Source organism: Aotus nancymaae, unplaced genomic scaffold (genome assembly GCF_030222135.1).
Source record: "Aotus nancymaae isolate 86718 unplaced genomic scaffold, 86718_ANA_hifiasm-v0.15.2.pri h1tg000016l, whole genome shotgun sequence".
Lineage (NCBI taxonomy): Eukaryota > Metazoa > Chordata > Mammalia > Primates > Aotidae > Aotus > Aotus nancymaae.
The window spans coordinates 54123867-54137715 of NW_026988428.1; the positions used below are offsets into that span (position 1 = coordinate 54123867).

The following is a 13849-nucleotide window of genomic DNA, read 5'->3' on the forward strand; positions in this document are numbered from 1 at the left end:
AAAGAAAGTTTTATGCTATATTTCTGGCAGCAACAATTTAGAAGTCTCCTATATTCAGATATAAGGTACCTCAACACAAAGGAGTATTATGCTACTGTTGAAATGTTACTTTTTGACTATTGTCTAATACATGAAAAATGACTGATGCAGGGCCAAGAGGAAAAATCAGCTTTAAAAACAGCTTAACTGGGCCGGGCGTGGTGGCTCACGCCTGAAATCCAAGCACTTTGGAGGCCAAGGCAGGTGGATCACCTGAGGTTGGGAGTTCAAGGTGAGCCTGACCAACATGGTGAAACCCCATCTTTTAAAAAAAAAAAATAGCTTAACTGTGGCTACCATTAGGCAATAATTTGCTCATGCAAAAACTCAAAAACTCAGAGGGTGTATATGAAAATGAAATACTATTGGGATGGTAGGATTAAAGATTTTTCAGTTTCAAAATATTATTGTTAGAATACTTTTAATTTTTTAAAAGCTAAGCTTTCAAGAGAAGTAGCAATTAATATTAGTGAATATTTGAGAAATACTCTGCAACCTTGAGAGTTTTAGACGTTTGGCTTTAAAGAGTATGGGATTTTAAAGCAGCATTTTGACTTGATGTTACTGTAGTAAAGCTTTGCTTTACTAGGTAGGAAAAGGATCAGTATATGATAGTGAAAATCAGATATCTTTTAAATGATTTTTGATTACCTTCTTATATATACAAAACATAAATTAATGGTTATTAATGCTAATTATCTGAAGAGATTTTCCTTTTAAAAATGTTAGTTTTTTAGAGCACTTTTGATTCACAGCAAAATTGAGGGGAAGGTACAGAGATTTCCCAGATCCCCTCCTTCCTTCACAGACAACCTCCCCCATTATCAATACCAGAGTGGTGCTTTTGTTATAATACATAAACCTACATTGATACACCATTGTCACCTAAAGTCCAGTTTATATTAGGGCTCACTCTTGATGATGTACATTCTGTGGGTTTGGGCAAATATATAAACCATGTATCCACTGTTAATAGTATCATACAGAGTAGTTTCACTGCTCTAAAAAAGAATCCTCTGTGCTCTGCCTATTCATCCTTCTTTCCCTGTTAACCAGTAGCAACCACTGATCTTTTTACTGCTTCCATAGTTTTGCCTTTTTGAGAATGTCATATATTTGGAGTCATACAATTAAGTAGCCTCTTTAGATTGGCTTCTTTGACTTAGTAAAAGCCTCTTTCGATTGGCTTCTTTGACTTTGTTTCTTCCATGTCTTTTTATGGCTCATTGGCAGATTTTGTTTTAGGGTGCTGATTAATATTTCATTGTCTGGAGGTACACCAAGTCTATTTTGTCCTTTCAACTACTGAAGGACATTTTGATTGCTTCCAAGTTTTAGCAATTGTGAATAAAGCTGCTATAAGAATCTCTGTTCAGATTTTAATGTAGACATACAAGTTTTTAACTCCTTTGGGTAAATGTTGACGAGCATGATTGCTGGATTGTATGGTAAGAGTATGTTTAGTTTTGTAATAAATTGCCAAACTGTTGCCTAGAGTGGCTGTGCCATTTTACATTTCCACTAGCAATGAATGAGAGTTCCTATTGCTCCACATCCTCACCAGCATTTAGTGTTGTAAGTCTTTTGGATTTTGGCCTTTCTAATAGATGTGTAGTGGTCTCTTATTGTTTTTGTTTGCGTTTCCCTGATATGTGATATGGAATATCTTTTCATATGCTTATTTACCCATCTGTGTATCTTTGATGAAATGTCTGATAAGATATTTGGTCCATTTTTAAATTGGGTTGTTTGTGTTCTTCTTGCTGAATTTTAAGAGTTATTTGTGTGTTTTGGATAATAAATTATTGGATATGGGTTTTGCAAATATTTTCTTCCAGTCTGTGCCTTACCTTTTTATTCTCTTAACAGTGTCTTTTGCAGAGTAGAAAGTTTTAATTTTAATGAAGTCCAGCTTATCAGTTCTTCCTTTCATGGCTCATTCCTTTGGTGTTTTATTTAAAAAGTCATTGCCAAACCCAGGGTTATCTACATTTTCTCCTATGTTATCTTCTCACAGAGTTTTAGTTTTGGATTTTATAGTTAGATCTATAATCCATTTTGACAAATTTTCATGAAGGATGTAAGGTCTATGTCTAGATTCATGTTTTTGCACATGAAGGTCTAGTTGTTCAGCACAATTTATTGAAAAGTCTATCTTTTTTTCCTTATATTTCCTTTGCTCCTTTTAAAAAATCAGTTGACTGTATTTATGTGAGTCTATTTCTGGGTTCTCTATTCTGTTTCTTCACCTGTTTGTCTAATCTTTTGCAGATGTCACACTATCTTAATTACTGTAGCTTTATAGTAAGTCTTGAAGTCAGGTAATGTTAGTCCTCCAACTTGTTCTTCTCTTTCAATATTGTGTTGGATATCCTGGGCCTTTCGCCTCTCCCTATAAACTTTATTTTTTACATTTTAAAATTATTAACTTTTAAATAATTTATTTGGCAGATAATTGTATATATTTGAGATATAGTATTCATGTAAACTTTACAATCAGGTTTTCAATATCACAAAATAACTTGCTGGGATTTTGATGGGGATTGAACTGAATTTGTAGATCAAGTTGGGAAGAACTGACATCTTGGCAGTATTGAGTCTTTTTATCCATGAACATGGAATATCTCTTATTTAGTTATTTGGTTTTTTTTATCAGAGTTTTCTGGTCTTCCTCATATAGATCTTGTGCATCTGTTAGATTTATACCTAAGTATTGTAGGTTTTTGGGTGCTACTGTAAAAGGAATGCATTTTACTGTCAAATTTCACTTACTTATTACTGGCATGTAGGAAAGCTATTGACTTTCATTTTTTTTTTTTTTAATCCTGCAAACTTGCTCTAATTGCTTATTCTAGGAGGTTTTTTTGGTCTATTTTGGATTTTCTGCAGAGAAAATCATGTTATCTGCAAACAGACAGTTTGATTTTTTTTTCCCCTTACCTCTTATTTATTTTTTCTTTTCTTAATGTATTAGCTACGACTTTCAGTACAGTATTAAGAAGGACTGGTGAAAAGTGATGTTCTTTCTTTATTTCTGATCTGATACTAGATTTTGCAAAATGCTTTTTCTGCACTTGTCAATAGGTTCATGTGATTTTTCTTTTTTAATGGATTGCATTAATATTCAAATATCCAACCAGCCCTGTATACCTGAGATAATCCTGCTTGATTGTGGTGCATAATTTCTTTTTATACATTGTTGGATTTGATTTGCTTACATTTTGTGTCAACAAATATATTGTTAAAAAATTTGAAAATAATCTTTTAAATAAATAGGAAATATGAAAATGTAGCATTTTCTGTTGTATATAATATTTGCTAATAGAAAACAATTGAGGTACACTTGATTCAAGTGTTTTTAAGAACTGTTTTCTTTTTGAATGAGCATTTTATTTGGTTAATAAAAATTTGATTTTTTTATAGCTGTTCTGAAAAAATTCGATTATGGTAAATACAACATAAAATTTGCCACTGAAGCCATTTTTGTCTGGAGTAATACCTGAGGTTGATTGTCCCACTTCCACAGAAAACTAGGATGTGGACACACCAGAGCAAGGTTAAGAGCCGAAGTTTAATAGGCAAAAGAAAGAGAAGAGCTCTCTGTGCAGAGAGGGGTCCCAGAGAAAATGGGTTGCCAGTTGTGTGGTGAAATGCACAGGGTTTTATAGATTAGCTTGAGCAGGCAGTGTTTGATTTGCATACGGCACGAAATGTTGGTCGGACTAGGTGTGCCTTTTGCATAAAGCGTAGGAGCTGGCTGCCCCACTTTAATCTTTTATTATGCGGATGGTTCTCTACCTGGCCAGTGCCATTTTGCCTGCTTCTTTTACTGGACACATGGTGACAAAAAGGAAGATAGAGGCTCCATGTAAAACATACCTGGCTTCCAGGTAACCCTTTTCTATTTGCACAGCTGCCGGCATTCACCCGTGCAAGCTTCTAGCTTGCTTATCTATGTCTGCAGCTTGAATTTTCAGGCTGCTCTTTGTTAGAAGTGATTGGGGGCTGCTTTCTATTAAAGGGGAGCCCTTTACTGAGGACTTCTTTAGCCTCACTATCTGCCTAAATAATTTCTTTCTGGCTCTTGTGTTCTTCTTGCTAAATAATTTCTTTCTGGCTCTTGTATCACCATCTTAACTGTTTTTTAAAATGTACAGCTCAGTAGTGTTATTGCATTCACATGGTTGTGCAGCTAATTTCCTGAATTTTTTTTTTTATAGTGTAAAACTCATCTCTATACTTACTATTTTTTTTTTTTGAGATGGAGTCTTGCCATGTTGCCCAGGCTGGAGTGCAGTGGTGGTCTCGGCTCACTGCAACCTCTGCCTCCCAGCTTCAAGCGATTCTCCTGCCTCAGCCTCCAGAGTAGGTTAGGTGGGACTACAGGTGCCCACGACCTCACCTGGTCAGTTTTTGTATTTTCAGTAGAGATGGGGTTTCACCATGTTGGCCAGGCTGTCTTGAACTCCAGACCTCAGGTGATCCACCTGCCTCAGCCTCCCAAAGTGCTGGGATTACAGGTGTGAGCCACCAGGCCTGGCAAATTCTGTGCTTTTTAAAAATCTTTCTTCCCTCCTTCCTCTGGCCCCTGGCAACCATAATCTACTTTCTATCCTTAGGAATTTGACTCCTTAGGATACATCATGTTAGTGGAATCATGTAATGTTTGTCTCTTTGTGACTGGCTTATTTCACTTAGCATGAACACTTCAAGGTTCATCCATGTTATAGAGCATGTGTCAGAATTTTCTTCTTTTTTCAAAGCTTAATAATATTCTTTTATGTATTACATTTTGTTTATTCATCCATGGATTGATACTTGGGCTGTAGTCATTTTTGGCTATTGTGAATTATGTTGCTGTGAATATCTTTTTGATACTTTGCTTTCAGTTCTTTTGGATAAATGCCCAGAAGTGGAATTGCTGGATCATATGGTAATTCTAGTTTTCATTATTTGAGGAACCACCATACTGTTTTCTGTAATAGCTACACCATTTTATATTCCCACCAACAGATCAACAGTGCACAGGGGTGCCGATTTCTTTACATTCTTACCAACAATTATTTTATTTTTTACAGTAGCCATTCTAATGGCTATGAGGTGGTATCACATTGTGCTTTTGATTTGCATTTGCCTAATGAGTAGTAATGTTGAACATTTTTTCATATGCTTATTGATCATTTGTTTACTTTTTCTGGAAAAACACCTATTCAAGTCTTTTGCCTATTTTCTCATGGGATTATTTGTTACTTTTTGTTGCTGAGTTGTAGGAGTTTGTTATGTATTCTGAATATTAATCCCTTGTTAAATATATGATTTCCAAATACTTTATCTGATTCTGCGGGTTGATTTTTCAGTCTGTTGATTGTGTCCTTTGGGACATAGTTTTTTAATTTTGATGCAGTACAGTTTATTTTTACTTTATTACCTGTGCTTTTGGTGCCATATCCAAGAAATCATTGCCAAGTATCCAGTGCCATGAAGCTTTCCCCATATGTTTTCTCATGAGAGTTTTAATAGTTTTAGTTCTTAAATTTAGATCTTTGGTCCATCTTGAGTTAATTTTCATATATGGTATAAGGAAAGGGTCCAGCTTCATTCTTTTGCATGTGGATATCTAGTTTTCTCAGTACTTTTTGTTGTCCTTTCCTCATTGTTCTGTTCCCATTGTTGTCCTTTCTCATTTAAGGTTCTTGGCACCCTCTTTTAATACTGTTTGACTGTATAATTGTGGATTTGTTTCTGGGTTCTCTGCTCTATTCCATTTATCTGTATGTTTTTCTTTGTGATAGCACCACACTGTTTTGATTACAGTAACTTTGTGTAATAAGTTTGGAAATCAGGAAGTGCAAGACTTCTAACTTTACTCTTCTTTTTCAATGTTATTTTAGCTACTTGGGTTCCTTGAGAATCCATGAATTTTAGGATAGGTTTTTCTTTTCCTGCAAAAATTGCCTTTGGGATTTTGGTAGGGACTGCACTGAATCTGTAGATCACTTTTGGTGGTATTGACATAGTAACAACATTGTTTTCCAATCTATGAAAATGGGATGTCTTTCTGTTTATGTATTTAATTTTTTTCAGCAATGTTTTATTATTTTCAGTTTACAGATCTTTCACATCCTTGATTACGGTTATTCCTGAGTATTTAATTCTTTTTGATACTATCGTAAATGGAATTGTTTTCTTAATTTCTTTTCTGGATTATTCATTGTTAGTATAGAAATGCAGCTGATTTTTGTGTATTGATTTTCTGTTCTGCAACTTTGCTGAATTTGATTTTTAGTAAAAACTTAATTTTCTTAAAATCATTCTTTACAAATTTCATGCTTTGTTCAATCCTTATTTATCAGAAATTTTAGATGAGTAAGGAACTTGTGATTAGGCCATAGTCAATTTTTTAAATCTCTTCACAAAGCCTAGTTTTTAAGTATATAGGTGGGTGCCATGGTTACAATTGAAGTATACTTGTTTCCTGAGAAGATTTGTATTGTAAATCAACTGCCTTCCATTCTGCTATGATCTGAATATTTGTGTCCCCTCAGAAACCTTTTGTTGAGACCTGATTCCAATGAAATAGTACCAAGAGGTGTGGCCCTTTGGCAGTATTAGTCATGGGGGTGGAGCTCTCATTAATGGCATTAATGTCTTTATAAAAAAGGCCTAAAGAAATTTGCTTGCCCCTTCTACCATGTGAAAATGCAGCAAGAAGCTGTCATCTGTGAGGAACAGCTCTCACTGAATGCTAAATCTTCTAATGCCTTGATCTTGGCTTCCCAGTTCCAGAACTGTGGGAAAGAAATTTATGTCATTTATAAGCTACCTTGTTTATGGCATTTTTGTTATAGCAGCCTGAAAGGACTAAGACACTTTACTTATTAATTTTGTTATTTAAAAGATAAAAAGACCCGTAATTCTGAGACCTGTAGATACTGGCTTGAATTCTGGAGTGTGAGAAGAAGATGTGACTTTATTATCAAAGAATAGACAGTATTATAAGAAAACATTACTTTTGTTACAATTATTAATACGTGAGATTTTAAAAATTCCAAAAGAAATTTTAATCCACCTGACAATAAACCTAATAGTGAAAGACTTCCTTGGTCTTCTGGTGAATTTCTAAATGTACTCAAGTCTGTTGCTAAGATAACTGACTCTAATTTAGAAAATACCTGTTAAGTACCTCCTCTAAGTTCTGAGCACTAGAACAGATAACAGAATAAGACATGGTCTTTGCCCCTTGAAGGATGACTTAGTGGTTGTATTTATCAATAGTATTAATAAAGCAATCTTTATTATTATTGCAATTCTATTTTGAATTATATAAGAAAATGCTGCCTAGCATTTAAAATAATAACAATATATCATCTTATGTGGCAGATGTTTTAAAATTTTACATAAAAGTAATTTTCATCATTTATAATTTTAGAAATTTGTTCAAAGGAGTAATTTGGTACATTTTTAATAAAAATTATTATCATTGGAAAAATTTTACCTCTGTCGCTCCATGGTTTGTGTGCATCTAATCTTTCTATTGTAACTTGTAGGTTTTTGTTTTCAAGACGGAGTTTTGCTCTTGTTGCCCAGACTGAAGTGCAATGGTGGGTTCTCAGCTGACTGCAACCTCCGCCTCCTGGGTTCAAGTGATTCTCCTGCGTCAGCCTCTCGAGTAGCTGGGATTACAGGCGCCTGCCACCACCCCGGCTAATTCTTTGTATTTTTAGTAGAGATGGGGTTTCACCATGTTTGCCAGGCTAGTCTCGAACTCCTGACCTCAGGTGATCCACCCTCCTTGGCCTCCCAAAGTGCCAGGATTACAGGCATGAGCCACTGCACCCGGCTAACTTGTAGGAATTTAGTGAGAAATGAGTAGTCTATAAGATACTTATATATGAATCTGAATGTGAAGTTCATATTGTCATTATTGAACTTTAAAGTTTAAAGAGATCAAATTTTTTGTAGATGTTAATTTTTTTCCTGGTGTTTGGGGACATACGACGTTAGATCTGAAAGATAACTTTATATAATGGACCAAATATTTTGCTTTCCTTGTAAGGAACCCAATAACCAGATAAATTATTTAAGTTCACAATGCAAATACAGTGGCAAAGTCACAATGAAAACCCAACTAATTTTGTGCAGCGTCATAGGGGTGGTCGGTAGTGGTACAAATTGCCTTTTGCATCACATTATCAGTTCAATCCTAGCTTAGCATGTTAGCTACCTTCTTGCTAGAAAAGGCAGGACATTCAAAATTAGTTAATACTTTCTCTTCTAGGAGCTATTGATGTTCAACAAATTTCATTAACCTGTAAATGCCCCTTGGAGTTGTGGTCGTACTGTTTTATTCATTTTTGAAGTATTTACTGTAGAATTGTCATTTCAGTTACTATCAGCTGAAACTGGACAACTTCTAAGATTATATATATTTTTTAATACACAGAAAATTAAAGTAATTTAAAACTGTTTTAGTTTCATCTTGAAATATATATTTGCTCTGGAATGACCATATTGCAGCATGATTCTCATGCATTTCAAAATACTTTATTTAAAAAACAACTTTAGGCAGCAAAAGTATTATAGTTGTCTGACTTTATCTATGTGATGTACAGGACCTCCTCGTCTTCTGATCTCAGTAAGCTTACAGTGATCATTTCAGACCATAAGAGCAGAAACAACTGAGTTCTAAAGAGACTGTTCGGAAAGTATTTCCAAATAGCTGCAGCATTGGATGACTGTTACTTCCCTGAGTTTTGCCTGTTCATTGAAACCAGAACTATTGTGCCGAGCCCTTTGGTGACATGGGCCTTCTGCTGTCCCAGACATTTGCTTCTCTTTACACCTGTTCAGATTCCGGCATAGTGCACTCGAGGAAGTCATGGAGTTCTGACAGGTTCCAGCACGAGTGTCCCCTTTGGAAAGGGGAAAATTATATTTTGTAAGAGACCCCAAATCAGAGTCTCTTACAAACCCTGGGGTGAAACTATTAGAAATGGTATTATTATTCATTTGTTTTTAAAAAATCACAGCAAATAAAATTTGTTAGAGTTAAATACATGTGATCCCTCTCCTAAATCATCTGTTTCATTTGTTCAGTAAATATTTCTAAGACATAATATTCTGTTGACATAGATCACCCCTTGTGTTTCATGTAACACAGATTTTATCTTTCTTCAGGTCTTTTGTTTCCCCCTCTTCTCTGAGGTTTTAAAACCAGCTTTAACTGGCTTAAAGTGTGTATGTGTTTCTGTTTTGTGTGCATGTGTGTACATGCATGCATTTGCACTTTCCTTTTTTTGATTTTATCACCACCTGGCCTTTTCATCAAGTTACCTGGTGCTTAAGTATCAGGGCTTAGCTTTCTGTGTATATTATGAGACTGACATAAAAATAGATTTGTTTTCTGTATTCTTGTGGGCATGAGTATGTGGTCTTAGGGAGGGTCAGTCAAAATGATTTAGTTTATAGAAATAAATGTTTATTTACTCATTTGTTTGAAAGGTATGAACCAAAGTACACATATAAAAAGATTATGGGTTTTAATATTTTAATAATGCATTAGTCAGATTAAGGATGAGGCTAATACTGTTGATTGAGGATAATTTGGCAATTTACACTGACATAAAGGAGAAGGAATTTATTGGTACATATAATTAAGAATACTGATTTCAAACATGGGGTAAATCAAGGGACTGTAGCAATGTCATTAAGAATATCACTTTATTCATTTATTGTTTTAGCTTTTTTTTTTATTTCCTGACAAACTTTCCTTAGGACTATTTATAATAATAATGAGTAGGTTTCTCTAACTGTTTTTAACCACTCCAGGGGGAAATTTTTCCAATTTTCTAATAGCTTCAAATAAAGTTTATAGCTTCAACAAAAGTAGGATCAAGTCTCTGGCTTAGCTTGGGTAAATGTGCTAAACCAGTCACTGTGGCCTGAATGATAGAATACTCTGAGCAAGTCTGGACCATATGTTCACTCGCTACTGAAGTGAGTGATGCACATGGGATGCAGTTAGGATTGAGATCAGCTCTGCAGTAATGAAATGAACTAAAAGTGAGAGGGATACAAGTTTCTCCAAAGGAAAATCAGGACTCTTTAGTTACTAGGAGTAAGATAAAAACAAGAATATTCAGACGATAATATAGAAATGTAATAATAAAAATGTGCTATTTAAGGATTGCTATAATGCTAGATTCTCTGTATGCCTTACTTAGTGGTTCTCAAATGTTTTTGCATATTAAAATCACTTGGGAAGGTATTAAATATCTCAGTGTCCTGGCTGCACACCAGGCCAGTTAAATCAGAGTTTCTTTAGTACCTAAGCCTGTGTAATTTGTTTTGAAGTTCCTTAGGAATATCATGCTAACAGAAACTAGGCAGACAGAGTTGGTAGAGCCAAGGTTCAAAAAGAGGGATTTCAGGAGACAGAGAAGTTCACATGGGAGAAGAAGGATCCAATGAAGAGAACAGAGGGGCCTCACAGAAAGACAGGAGAAGGACCTCCAGCCTAGGAGGTACCTTTCAAAAGAAGCCTGGGACTCTGATCTAGTTTTAAAGAGTACACTCAAAATCTGAAGAATCAAAGTTCTTGCCAGCTTTAGTGGATGTTCAGTGGTTCAGGAATCTGACTCACCAGTGGATCCCCATCAGTCAGTCAGAAGTGAATTCAGGAGTGCAAACATAGGGTCCTGGGTCCAATGATGAATCTGATTCTGAATCACAGCATCACAACAGTTAAGGGGAAAATTATTCAGTGATACTTCTTAAAGCATAATAAGGCTGACTTTCTTCAGAATCATTGAGATACAGGTATAGGGACCACGGCAGTAAGATTTTGATACTGGGGAAGAGAGACTGGGCTCAACTCCAAATACAGCATGGGCAAGTGGGAATTTATCCCCAAGGGGCAGGGTAAGGTTGGCAGATGGAAAATTACTAAGAGTAACATCAGACTATGGGGTTTCTGGGTAAAACAACCTAATGGTTTTTGCTGAAGATGGCCAGAGTAATCAGAGTAATTAATCTGGGGAATGGTGGAGGATAAGGAACCTGATCAGATGTCAAGGCTGGGGGTACCCTTGCTAAACAGACTTAGTAGGGTTCTTGCTAAAACTGTTTTTTATAAGGGAAAGCACAGGTAGGTCCTACAAGAAGATTCAGGAGACTGACTAAAGTTTGATCAGAATCTTTGTCAATAGACATGACCTTTATGATGCTTAACTTTTTCTTTTTACCCATTTTGTTTTAAACAGGCTAATAGCTCGTCAGCTTGCTAAAATCCATGCTATCCATGCACACAATGGCTGGATCCCCAAATCTAATCTATGGCTAAAGATGGGAAAGTATTTCTCTCTCATTCCCACAGGATTTGCAGATGAAGACATTAATAAAAGGTAAAATTATGTTTACATTTGAAATTATGTTTTACGTTGCTTTGCTGTATGATAGGGTTTCAAAGGTAATTGTAAAGTTTCATTGTAGAAAATGTGGTTTTCTTTCTTTACATTGAAGTAAAATTAGCATTGATTCTTTGGCTGCAGATAGCACTACAGAAATAACTGCCTCTGTATCCCCCTCAGCGTCCCCTCCCAAAAAATACACCCTACAACAGCAAGGGTCAGGGGTGGAAGTAGGGGAACACTATTTAAAAATAAAGAGGTAGGTGGTAATGGTGAAGCAAGATTTTTCTTGACTTTTTAAGATATTGCAGAGTTGAGAGGCAAGTCTAATATTATATAAAGAGCACAAGAGCCTGGAGCCAAACTGAGATTAAATCTCAGTTCTGCTAGTTAACATTTCTTTCGTGTAATTCACTCAACTAGGGAACTTACCTGTTTTCTTATTTATAAAATGGAAATAATAGTAGTATATTAACCGTATAGGGTTTTTGTGAGGATTGAGTTAGTATATGTAAAGTTCTTTGAAACAGTGTTTGGTCATCACTTAAGTGAGGTAGCTGCTGTTTTAATAATTACTATTGTTATTCAGAGAAGGTTGAGTTATATTTCCTAGGCTCTCCAACATATAGTTTAAATCCTTGAGGTTAATGATGCTTTGGAAAAGCTGGAGAGGTACTATGGTAAAAAACAGGAAGAAAACACTTGCCCCAATAGAAAATAATACAGCTAGAACAAAAGACACAATTTAAATATTAAATGCATTTTTTATTTCTTTTATTCCATTTTGTTTGTTCATGGTTATAAGGTTTATAATCCTTTGAATCCCACAATTTTCATTCAATACTACCTTTTTTTTTAAAAAAAAAAAAAAGCAAGCACATTTTTGACCAGTCATACCGTTTTGAGAAAAGCGTACAAGGGTTACTTTTGAATGCAGTAGTGGGGAAAATGTAGGTAGAAACCACCTGAACAGGCAAATTAAGTAACGTAAAAAGAATCTGTTTTATACTGTTAATGGAGAAGCAAGGAGTAATTTGAGAGACTTTGGAAAAAGAATCAAGAAATTGTGATTTACAGTGTTAAGGGAAGGAGGGAAGGAGTATAGGAGTTTTATAAGCCTGATTGGTGCTACTGGGAAATTAGCGGTAGCAGCCCATTTGTGTTTCTTTTGATTTTTAAATCAAATTAATACAAATATAGATAATAATCAGTATAGATGAAGATAGGATAAAAAGCCATGATTTCTAGTCCAGCTCACCATGCTGCCTCCCACCCTTCACAGTCTCACTACCCTGAGGCAATTTCTGTAATAGTTCTGTTTTGACTTAACTGTAGTTAATATAACTGTAATTTATATCCTTATATAAATAAGGATAACTGTATTTCTTATCAACTGTAGACAGTAGTTTATTGACTTTTCTGAGAATTTAGATTTATATTGCATTCACTCTTTCAACCTTGAAATATGTATTTTTAATTTTTAAAATAGTCTGTGTAACTTTAAATAATATACTTAAATCTCTGTTGATTAAATGCTTTGTGTTTTAATTTTGTCTTCTATAAAATGGAGATAAATGTAAATTACTTAGAATAGTACTTAGTACTTTCTCCCCAATTTTTTAGTGATTTTTTTTAACTTTTGTCCTACATTTTAATTGCTGCTCAGTTTCTTTTATTCATGTCTAAGCTTATTATAAAGGTTTTCTTTATTCTAACTTTTGAAATAGAATAATTGGTCCTTTTGAATTCAGCAGGATATGCAATTAAATTGAAGGGATTTATTAAAAATAGATTATAATCCTTATTCAAACTTGAAAATAAACGTCATTAAGATACACAAGATATAACTCTTCTTTTAAAACTAAAAGGTTCCTAAGTGATATCCCAAGCTCTCAGATTCTTCAGGAAGAGATGACTTGGATGAAGGAGATTCTTTCCAACCTGGGCTCACCTGTTGTGCTTTGCCATAATGACCTATTGTGTAAGAATATAATCTACAATGAGAAACAAGGTAGGTATTTGACCTTAGCAGTAAGTAAAGTTGATTTCTTTTATGTTCTTAATGGTCATTTGATTTTTGTATCAAAAAAACAAATTCAAATGCAAGGAGTAAGATCATGCATGAAACCTTTAAAGATTTTCTTTTAGGTTATCAAGTTACAGTAACTGTGATAAGTGAGAATATATATTCTTTTTATATTTGTATAAAATATGTTTTTTAGAATTGGTTTGTTAGAAACAGTTTGTGGTTTCTGTGGGATTTTAAAATATAAAATGATGAAATGATTTTGTTCATAAATTTAACTGCAAAACTTATTTGGTTATTAATGAGTTGAATGTGTACCCACTTGTAACGGGGGATGTGGAAAATCAACAAGTCAACATTGATTAAACTGCTTTAT

General features: G+C 34.6%; 1 protein-coding gene across 1 annotated transcript in view; it reads left to right on the forward strand.

Annotated features, from left to right (window-relative positions):
- ETNK1 (ethanolamine kinase 1) overlaps nt 1-13849 on the forward strand; it is a 58837-nt gene that overhangs the window by 21621 nt on the left and 23367 nt on the right. The window contains exons 3-4 of the mRNA XM_012457137.2: nt 11301-11441; nt 13316-13458. Coding sequence (XP_012312560.2) covers nt 11301-11441; nt 13316-13458 — 284 coding nt within the window. The remainder of the gene's footprint in view (nt 1-11300; nt 11442-13315; nt 13459-13849) is intronic.